This window comes from Ranitomeya variabilis, chromosome 1 (assembly GCF_051348905.1).
Source record: "Ranitomeya variabilis isolate aRanVar5 chromosome 1, aRanVar5.hap1, whole genome shotgun sequence".
NCBI classification, from domain to species: Eukaryota; Metazoa; Chordata; class Amphibia; order Anura; family Dendrobatidae; genus Ranitomeya; species Ranitomeya variabilis.
The window spans coordinates 511658919-511670912 of NC_135232.1; the positions used below are offsets into that span (position 1 = coordinate 511658919).

Genomic DNA, 11994 nt, shown 5'->3' on the forward strand with positions numbered 1-11994 from the left:
GGTGTATTTACCCCAAATATCCCAGGCCAAGATGACTTGCTTAGTTTTTACACAACAGGTGCGAGTCACTAGTGTAATCCGATACTGACTGCTTGAAAACAGTGAAGAGTCGCCCACAGCCTTTGTTTGTTTTTTCTTTAAATACTGGGGCAGAGTGCTACACCTTCCACACAGAAGCCGGCTCTTCTACGACTCTGAATAGCTGATATTTTAAAAGGTAAGTGTCAACTGATTTATTTGCGCTCCGGCATTATAATCCATGTACAGTATGTAATTGTTATACAGGTCCTTCTCAAAAAATTAGCATATAGTGTTAAATTTCATTATTTACCATAATGTAATGATTACAATTAAACTTTCATATATTATAGATTCATTATCCACCAACTGAAATTTGTCAGGTCTTTTATTGTTTTAATACTGATGATTTTGGCCTACAACTCCTGATAACCCAAAAAACCTGTCTCAATAAATTAGCATATTTCACCCGTCCAATCAAATAAAAGTGTTTTTTAATAACAAACAAAAAAACCATCAAATAATAATGTTCAGTTATGCACTCAATACTTGGTCGGGAATCCTTTGGCAGAAATGACTGCTTCAATGCAGCGTGGCATGGAGGCAATCAGCCTGTGACACTGCTGAGATGTTATGGAGGTCCAGGATGCTTCAATAGCGGCCTTAAGCTCATCCAGAGTGTTGGGTCTTGCGTCTCTCAACTTTCTCTTCACAATATCCCACAGATTCTCTATGGGGTTCAGGTCAGAAGAGTTGGCAGGCCAATTAAGCACAGTAATACCATAATCAGTAAACCATTTACCAGTGGTTTTGGCACTGTGAGCAGGTGCCAGGTCGTGCTGAAAAATGAAATCTTCATCTCCATAAAGCATTTCAGCCGATGGAAGCATGAAGTGCTCCAAAATCTCCTGATAGCTAGCTGCATTGACCCTGCCCTTGATGAAACACAGTGGACCAACACCAGCAGCTGACATGGCACCCCACACCATCACTGACTGTGGGTACTTGACACTGGACTTCAGGCATTTTGGCATTTCCTTCTCCCCAGTCTTCCTCCAGACTCTGGCACCTTGATTTCCGAATGACATGCAAAATTTGCTTTCATCAGAAAAAAGTACCAGGTCAGGCGCTTCTGCCGCTGTTTATGGTTCAAAAGTGGCTTTACCTGGGGAATGCGGCACCTGTAGCCCATTTCCTGCACACGCCTGTGCACGGTGGCTCTGGATGTTTCCACACCAGACTCAGTCCACTGCTTCCTCAGGTTCCCCAAGGTCTGGAATCGGTCCTTCTCCACAATCTTCCTCAGGGTCCGGTCACCTCTTCTCGTTGTACAGCGTTTTCTGCCACATTGTTTCCTTCCAACAGACTTACCATTGAGGTGCCTTGATACAGCACTCTGGGAACAGCCTATTTGTTGAGAAATTTCTTTCTGGGTCTTACCCTCTTGCTTGAGGGTGTCAATGATGGCCTTCTTGACATCTGTCAGGTCGCTAGTCTTACCCATGATGGGGGTTTTGAGTAATGAACCAGGCAGGGAGTTTTTAAAAGCCTCAGGTATCTTTTGCATGTGTTTAGAGTTAGTTAGTTGATTCAGAAGATTAGGGTAATAGGTCGTTTAGAGAACCTTTTCTTGATATGCTAATTTATTGAGACAGGTTTTTTGGGTTATCAGGAGTTGTAGGCCAAAATCATCAGTATTAAAACAATAAAAGACCTGACAAATTTCAGTTGGTGGATAATGAATCTATAATATATGAAAGTTTAATTGTAATCATTACATTATGGTAAATAATGAAATGTAACACTATATGCTAATTTTTTGAGAAGGACCTGTATAGGTCCATAGAAAGTAAGGCCGCAAGGACAGGGTCCACTCTGTACCAGCCTGTCACTGTAAACTTGATTACTGTAAACGATATTTATAACCACACGTATGCAGCACATTTCTCATGTACACCACCATGGAATTAATGGTGATATATAAATAATAATAATAGTTAAAAACTGGATCTTTCTAATTCATATATAGTATTATTTATACTACTGATTGGTTATTTTTAGTTATACCCTTCAATCAGATATAAGCCTGACATGGAGGCTTCTAAAGAGGCGTTGGGGCTCCTATTTCTTCCAACACCCTCCCTTTAAAGATATGTAAATTTTAAAATAATATGTCAATAAAGATATTTTTACTTTTATTTACTAATGTGTCACTTCATACCTTGTTAGGTAATTTTTGCTACCCTGCTCCGCACATCTTCAGGTAAATACCTCACGGCTCTGTGATCGGTGCTTTTCTGTCTTCTTCATGCAGCATCTGTCTTAGGAATTTAAGTTTCCTTCTGCGGTATCACAATGCCATCTAGTGGCCAACTCTTTAACTACAGTATTTTACTAGGATTGTTTAGCAGCAATTATTATACCCACATTTGTGTCATTATAGAATCTATCAACAGCAATACCAAAGTCATTTTTGATGTGAGGGTGCTGCCGTGTATATATTTATACTTCTGATTGGCAATTTTTAGTTATACCCTACAAGAAGATATAACCCGGACATGCGGCTCTTCTAAAGAGACGTTGGAGGGCCTATTTTTCCAGCACCCCAGTCTTTTAAAGATATGTAATTTTTAAAATAATATGTCAATAAAGATATTTTTACTTTTATTTACTAGTGTGTCACCTCATACCATGTATTTTTGTCAGCACTAATTCATATATAGTATATATATATATATATATATATATATATATATATATTTGTTATATAGTTAAAATCTGTATTTATTGTCGTTATACATATAGATGAAACTTTTTTTTTTAAATTTAAGATGGAATTCCAATATCCCCGCGATCAATACAGTCCTTTGCTTACAAGCACGCAACTAGGTATACCGAATATAATGTACAGAGTATTGATTCATTCTGATTAAGCCATTATATTATAAGTAATTTATATTAATTATATATACCTGCATTCTTTCTTATTTAAGAGGTGTGTATGTCTCCCGATTATCGCAATAATTTCGCCACGCAGAATTATGAACCCTTTGAACACGTAGCTGCGGAATCGATAGAAGATAGTGAGCCTGCTCTTCACATCATCACAGGTAATTAGATTCTCCTTACTGCATTTAGATAGGGAAAAATATCGTCGTAACACGGTACCGTGATATTTATCTATCCTGTATTACATGTAGGAAACCTATATATATATATATATATATATTATCTATGTTAATCTCGCACCACAGCCAAACACATTTTTATATACCGTAACAAATAAATTTGTGAGTTCGGCATAAATATGCTTATACTATGCAAAAATAGGTAATAAGTACGCGCTGAATACGCTAGTTAGGATGTATTAACAGCTATTATCTACTGTATTACACAAATCACGGCATAATAAATACGCGCTTAAATTATTAACACAAATAATGTCGCAATCCTAAAATATAATACTATTATTAAAACTGATACAACATAAACAGCGGTATACCGTAAACTATATTATACTGTATCAGCTGATTTAATCCCTGTATTTAAACACGAACTAAGTGCAATTTCTCATACAGATACTGACACGCAGCCATCGCTCTGTATACCTGAAAACTGGCGTGTTCCCGAACCATGCGGAAATCTGGATTCAGACGTCGAGATCATAGATGTCAAGAACACTGTAATTTCATCGATACCCGATGCTCCTAAAAGACGTGGAAATTCGTTAAGCATGCGTCTCAAGAATAGAAAAGGTAACGCCTCACTTGAAATACATACGATTCACACTTTTGTGTAGAAAATCACTTCTGTGTTAATAGTTATATTTTATTTACAGCCGCAAAACTAGTTGCCAGAAAAATTCAATTTGAAAAAGAGAATATCCCCGTCTCAACGAGCCCGATCAATGCGATGTCCATTAAACCGGGAGCCGCGGAGATGCAATTCCCGCTTCATACTTGTAAGTGTATATCTGGTCTGCTCTATGCCGGATTTATGCAAATAGTGTTGCAATGATTTCATGGATAACCGACGCAGTTAACTTTTCAAATATTACGCAGGATCTTGGATAACACCCAGCGTGTCGATTTTTTTTTTTTTTTTTTTTTCCAATTTTACAATGGTTTCGCGGGTAACAGACACTTTTGTCATTTCTTTTAGATACGCCGGATCTTCAACCACGAGTTTTGCAACGGCGTAATTACGGAACTGCACAGAATCAACCACAAAGAGCTAGTGCGACTGTGAGAACAACACCTCTCTCCCCCATCTGTGTTGTGGATCGAGAGGGAAGCTACGCGACACCCAAACACACCAGAGACCCAAGCCCCAAGATTCCACATCAAAAATATATGTATGTTTCAAGAGAGAGATCTGCGTCGCAGAACATTAGCCCCTGCATAACTCAGGAAGTCAATAGCATAGTCGACAGTCCGCAAGCTAGTCCTGAAATCAGAGAAATTACGCAGCTCATCGCTGGTAAGAAGAGTAATAACCGTGGTGATATACGTGTGTGTCAAACTGTACAGCCTACAGATACTGCTCTTGCAGGATCTTCTAGCGATTTTACCAATGTATTACCTCTAAAGAAACGTTCAGTGTCACGCCGCCGTATAAGTAAAAAACAGAAAGTTGCTGAACAATCGTCTTACACAGGGAGGCCTGTGTGGGACGATGAACATGTCAAAATGTTTATTGGCATGTCTGATCAGTACGTCCATAACAAACTCGCACAGATCAAACTAAAATCTTTCTGTGACACGTATGAAAGGCTGATAAATGCATGTCCAACCCCTGACATTATCGCAGAGCTATATGATTTTAAACTGAATCATGCCTGTGTACATACAACACCTGTGAATCTAAATAAATCTAAAGCCACCTGACTAAGCTTGGTTGGGCACGGTTTGAAAAAATCCAGAAGGTCGCAAGCAGCTAGAAGTGGGCGAAAGCCAGTTTACAGCGCTATAACTACACAATATCCCCAGAGGTTGTTACATGATTCAACTAATGTTTTACACACCCAAGACAACCCTGGAAGTGACAACACCAGTGCTGTTCCAGATGCTCAGAGCAGCGGGCATCTTGAAACACATACTGAAAATGCGCATGATGCAACCTCTGTAGGTAATGGTGTTTGTGATAATGAAATGATCGTAGATCGTTCAGACGTTTTACAGCATTTTTATCATCATCAAAGGGCTCTCCGCAATTTCAGAGGTCATATACATACGGATCATTTTAGATTTGTAAACTTGGAGCGTGTACAATCATTTGTAGAGGCCGTGAATATTGTTCATGACGGCGTTCAGTCATTACTGGATAGAATCATCAGGGACATTGAACCTGGTGACTTTGTACAGTTAAGGCTTGAATGTGGGGATACTCTAGACCCTATTTTCGCTACAAAACAAACCAGGGAAGATTTTAATTCTGAATCTTTTTTAAATGCCGTTGCCCGTACACTTCAAAGTAACGCTGAATGTCTAGCATCCAATTCGTTAAAGCTAGTCGTCACCATCATTAAAAGTAGCGGGGGTATGCATGTTTTACAACCGCGTATGCCCGGCTAGAGCTCTATTCGCTGCTGGACCGGCTGCAGGAGAGGTGCCTTTATCACGACACAGATTCTGTTATTTTTGTACAGAGCGATGGTCAGTGGCAGCCGCCTTTAGGCGATTACCTGGGCGAGCTGACCAGTGAAATACCCGATGGTACACACATCACAGAATTTGTATCCGCGGGCCCCAAAACTTACGGGTACAAACTCAACACGGGTAAAACTGTCTTAAAAGTTAAGGGGATAACACTAAATGTTGGTAACTCTCAATCTATTAATTTCAACAGTCTAAAAGATCTAGTTCTGGACTACCCGAGCAATTCTGACACAGATACGCAGAAACGTATTGTCGTACAACAGCCGTCCATTGTAAGAAATAAAAAGTACTGGGAGATTGAAACGAGGCCGCTACGCAAAACACAAAAGTGCGTTTATACAAAGCGGCGACTAATTGACGGTTTCACAACCCTGCCTTTTGGGTATTAGCAGAGTATTGCGCTGATGGATACACGCTTGCAACACCCATTCTCATGCATTCTAGCAGGCCCGTCTAATTCTGGAAAGAGCTATTTTGTAAAACAACTGCTGTATAATATTGAAACTAATTTTTCTCAGAAGCCTGATAATATTGTTTGGTTTTATTCGTGTTGGCAAAAACTATATGATGAAATCTCTCTCTCTTTTCCCCACGCCAGATTTGTGGAGGGTCTGCCGAATACATTCGTAGATGATGAATTATTCCCGCCGGAGAAGGTGAATTTGGCTATTGTTGATGACCTCATGGAGAGTGCTAGTGAAAATTGTGAGATAGAAAAAGCCTTTACCAAGTATGTGCACCACAGAAATCTCAGCATTTTCTACCTGGTACAAAACATATTTTGCCAGGGAAAGAAAAGCCGTACGATAAATTTAAACACAAAATACATGGTGCTTTTTAATAACCCCCGAGATAAATTACAAATTTTAACTCTAGCTCGCCAGATGTATCCCGGAAAAACACGTTTTTTCCTAGAAGCTTTTGAGGATGCCACGCGGGAACCTTATGGGTATTTGCTTGTAGATTTGAGAGCCAATACCCCTGAGGAACATTGCTTAAGGACCGGCTTGTTTCCACCAGCATTGCCTGCTGTTTATGTTCAAAAGAAAAACACTTCTAAAAAGTGAATTTTACGCAGGTATCAGACACGCTACGCTGTGTGCGTTGTGCTGTAAAGATGTCTGAGAGACTCCGGCGTAACTGGGCTCTCTTAAAAACTCTGGTGAAGGCAACCCTGGCTGTCCAAAAGTCTATTTTGCGCAATGCGAGCAATGATTTAATTACAGCCATAGGCGAGATTGCTTTAAACATCTTAAAAGGCAGGATTCCGCTGAAAGAGCGTCAAAAAGGCATATTAAAGAAGTGGCATAAAGCTATAAGAACCCTGAGCGACAGATCTCAGCCCATAAAGAAAAAGAAGCGGCTACTAAAGCAGGCCGGCGGGTTTATCGGACCTCTTTTAGCTTTTGCAATCCCTATAATAACAAGCCTGCTCGCAGGAAGATAATGGAGCATACAGAGAAAATGTATCTAGTCCCCAAACAGGAGCTAGACAAACTAAGACCCGGCGCTACAGCTAGCATACGCGACAGCGTTATTCAACGCCTTGATGGCGAAATTAGCGACATTTTACAACGTCGTGACATTCCCGATGATGTGAAAATTAAAATGTATAGCGCAGCGCTACAACGATACTTGGTGCATACGCGGCACAGCTCAAAAGAAGTAACGGCTTTAAATATACCGTCTACAGTTGTTGGTAATCCCACTACTAGGAAGCTTTTAGATGAACTAAAAATTTCAAGCAGCGTGCCACACGCTGTATCTACGCCGCGGAAACTAGCTCCGCCGCCGCGTACAATCCAATCTTTACATTCCCCGTCATTAGGTACCACACGTGGAACTCTGCTACCTAAGAGAAGGTCTCTACCGATGCTACAAACCATGTGGCTCACGATGTAAAGAATGTACTTGATAAATATGTCGTACATGACTTGTAACACCATATTATTTTGTAAGAAGTGAAATGATGTATATTCAAACGATACTGTTTATTTTGTAAGAAGTTTGTTGCTGTAAATGTATTTGATAAATATGTCGTACATGACTTGTGTCACCATATTATTTTGTAAGAAGTGAAATGATGTATATTCAAGCGATACTATTTATTTTGTAAGAAGTTTGTTGCTAAATAACCAACGTGCTATTTAATGTGATTGCTTTTATACTCTGCAAGAATCATTGAAATGTCTCTGAGATGTGTTTATTTTACAATAAATATCTTTTACTTTTACAATACCCTGTCTTTTGCTTTTTTATAAACGTATAAAACACCACGATTCATACCTGCGCTTGTTGTAATATGGTCGCACACATAATGCGCCCATTATAAAACACATATAAATGAGAATAACAATGCTGGGGCTATGCTTTTTTTTTTATATACGTATAAAAACACCAACCTTCACACTTGGGGTGTTGTAACATGTACAAATCATATAGAAAATGCCCTAACATTAAAACGTATTTTATTGTTTAAAAACAAGGCACACTGCCAAAACCCAACCAAGAAAAAACACACAAAGAAAGTGCTCAAACACAAAATACCCAAACACTAAGGGCAATATAGACTAGATAACCCTAGCACAAGCAACTAGATACGCCCCTGCCTGGCTGCGGAGGTTGACACCCTAGGGGGGAGCGTTATGGCGCCCCCGCTCCACGATGACTAGCCCTAGTGGCCCTACTGCACCCTACCGCCGCTAGTGGGAGCCTCTACCCAAAAGCTAGAGGATCCTCTATCACTAATACATGAAAATATACTGTGCTAGGGAAAAGCTATATCCCCAATATTAAAAACATTGTTATGAACACATGGCAAATGTTGGGGACACCATATATGGCCGCACTATAGGAGATCACTTAAATATATAAGCCTGAGTACCCTATGAAATGACTGTTGTGCAGGATATAAAACAGTTAGATTGATTAGATGCGTCATTAATTTCAACCTCCTGCAACAACAGCAAATGCGGTGTTTATATTATGCTTTGTATCAACACCATAGGAAAAAAGATATACAGATACTCATCTCCCAGTTTCAGCAGTGGCTCCCCATATGCCCTTATATTATAGCGCCTCTACGCGTTTCGCCCATTCCGGCTCATCAGGAGGCCCGATGTAAAAATGATACGTGTCATATCTGATGGTAAGCAATCTGCCGATACCAAGATACCTGCTTTTGTAATCCCCGCCAACCGCATGCTGTAGAGGACTCCTCCTTCCCATTTCCTGTGGCGTTCTAGGCGATCAACTGCGCATGTCCGCTCCGGAACACAGACGGAGTCACTGCGCATGCCTACTCTGGACCGCACACCACCAGTGAGGGGCCGTCCTCTGATGACGCTGATGCACAGCCACTCCTGCTTTCAGGGTTTAACTGCATATCGAGCGCGCCTGATAGAACATACTACGCGCGTCCCCCATACAGCAGATTGCCCTGGCAACGGTGCATAACAGAAAGCGGACAAGTATGACAAAATGAAGCACACTGCACATGTCACTTCTACAGTGTGTTACCCTGACAGCAATACCCAGCACGGAGCGGCTGCCGATGACCCACCATACACACCCAATCCCGTGGGTTCCCCTATAGCACACAGGTATACAAATATATTGAGCTCAGTAAGACTAATATCAGACATTCCTTCAGTATTCTCTTAGGCAAAATATACTGTCTGATCGCTACTACAACTGCAGCTCCCATTATATGCATAAAACCCTACCATAAGGGCTGCAGTATAGTTCCAGCGGCACTGTATATAGAGCCTACGCCTGGCCCATACTATTCAAAACAGAAGTGATAGATATCTGTAACCTCATTGGGGGTAGTCCTTGCCCCCAGCTTTAGCATAGAGCCATCATCAGGTGCTATACTTATTAGAGATACCACAGGATTATATGTGTGTGTCCATTTTTTCATCTCCACGTAGTGGTGGCTAAAAGCAACACTTACATCTTTTACGGATATACCGACAGATATGAGACATAGCGTGCCTATTTGCCTGCCCACAGTTAGCTTATGGAATGAATGGGACCAAAAAGATTTATGGTAACAGAGAATACAGATGCAGCAAAGCGGTAAGTACTACAGCAGGTATATATACGGATATGTACAGGGATAATACCCACTTCAATATATCATGGAAATCCATGTGATTCCCCATATATATAGGGAATCCATCAAGACTCTAGTATGGCTCGGTTCCATTTCACAGGACTACAAATTCAAGAGATACTCACATATAGGTTGACCCCCCACCTAACAAAAATTTATTTACAAAAAACATGCGTATGATATCTGCTCATTCAGTCCCTTTGGCTCCAGGGACTCTAACCTAAAGATCCACTCACATTCACGTTGGAGGATCATTCTATCATGGTTACCTCCCCTTGGATTCACCTTAACAACCTCTATGATCGTGAATCCCACAGCCGTTGGATCCTCACTGTGGTACGTGTGCATGTGTGTGGCCAGTGGGGTATCCCTTTTATTACGGATATCTCCCATATGTTCACCCACTCTTCTCCTGAACTCCCTCTTGGTCTTTCCCACATAGTCTTTTGGGCAGGAGCAGGATGCCACATATACTACACCTTCTGTTTTGCAATTAGAAAATTCACGTTGGTAGAAGGTTTTACCCGTAGTTGCACTTTGGAACCTTTTACAGGGTCTCATCCATTTACATAGACTGCAGTCCCCACACCTAAAGAACCCACATGGTCTCCTATTTAGCCATATGTCTCTTGGCTTTGGTCTCTGGTACTGGCTATGGACCAACATGTCTCTAATGGACTTACCCTTTCTAAACGTAATATTGGGGCGCTCCCCCACAAGGTCCCTGAGATCCGGATCAAATCTCAGTACGTCCCAGTGCCTAGAGAGGATTCTCCTGATCTCCTGATGTTGTGTATCAAATGTACCAATGATCCTTAGAGTGTCATCCGAGTTCCCTCTTGTGTGTTTCTGCAAAAGGGCTTGTCTGTCAGATTTTTTTGCAGCATCATACGCTCTATTCAGAACATGTCTTGGGTAACCCTTCTCATTAAATCTATTATACATATCCCCTGCTTGACTCTTAAACATATCGTACCTGGAACAGTTCCTCCTCAACCTAAGGAACTGGCCCTTGGGGATCCCTCTCTTGAGGGAGGTGGGATGGTGACTCTGCCAATGCAACAGGCTATTCGTACTCGTCGGTTTCCTATAAATACTAGTGGCAATCCCTCCATTTTTTTCTTTAATAATTTTCAAATCTAGGAATGCCAATTCTCTACTTGCAATCTCAGAAGTGAACCTAAGACCAATATTATTCACATTTAGATGACTCATAAATGCTTCGAACTTCTCTTTAGGACCAGTCCACACCAAAAACACATCATCTATATATCTATACCAAATAGATATATATTCATCCCACCATCTAACATCACCTCCAAAGATTACGGTTTCCTCCCACCAGCCCAGGAACATATTTGCATACGATGGGGCACAGGGACACCCCATCGCAGTGCCCCTGAGCTGGTGGAAGTACTTACCATCAAAACTGAATGCATTATGGGTAAGGATGTATCTAAGGATGTTGAGCACAAACTCATTGTGCTTCCAGCACACAACTGATCTTTGTTGTAAGAAATATCTCACCCCATCTATCCCTGCTTGGTGTGGGATACTACTGTAAAGTGCTTCAATATCAATCGAAGCTAGCCACGTATCTTCCCCCAAATGCATTCCTTCTAGTTTGAGTAGCAGATCGGACGTGTCTCTCAGATAAGACGGGATGGAGGTCACAAAAGGACGGAGAACCTGATCAACATAGATTCCACAATTTTGTGTTAAGGAGTCCACCCCCGAGACGATCGGACGTCCTTTAAGGGGGCGGCACCCCTTGTGTACTTTAGGAAGTGTGTAGAATGTCGCCACCAAGGGACACTTAGGCAACATAAAGTCAAATTCACTTGATGAAATAAGTTTGTGGGATATAGCTTCCTCCAGAATTAGCCTCAATTCACTCTTGAAGGCCTCAAGTGGGTTATTTTCAAGTATCTCATATGTTGTTTTATCCTGCAGGATGGTAGTACACATAGTGCGATATTCCAAATGGTCCATAAGGACTAAGTTTCCCCCTTTATCTGAGGGTTTAACAATAAGTTGGTCATTTCTATTGAGGGTGTCCAATGCCCCCCTTTCACTCTCTGTGAGATTATCCTCACTTTTTCCCAAGTTTCTTGAGGTCCCTCTCTACCAATAGCGAAAATAGGTCAATATTCCCCGAATCCCCCTGTGGCGGCATTCTCACACTTTTATTCCTCAGGGAGG

The 11994-nt window shown here is 41.1% G+C and overlaps 1 protein-coding gene across 1 annotated transcript; it reads left to right on the top strand.

Annotated features, from left to right (window-relative positions):
• The first annotated feature begins 2141 nt into the window (after positions 1 to 2141).
• Positions 2142 to 11753, top strand: LOC143796575 (uncharacterized). The gene is made up of 6 exons (XM_077281036.1): positions 2142 to 2281; positions 2850 to 3128; positions 3597 to 3773; positions 3857 to 3979; positions 4180 to 4518; positions 11746 to 11753. The coding sequence occupies exons 2-6, from the start codon at positions 3020 to 3022 to the stop codon at positions 11751 to 11753; spliced, it is 756 nt and encodes a 251-aa protein (XP_077137151.1). The 5' UTR covers positions 2142 to 2281; positions 2850 to 3019.
• The last annotated feature ends 241 nt before the right edge of the window (positions 11754 to 11994 follow it).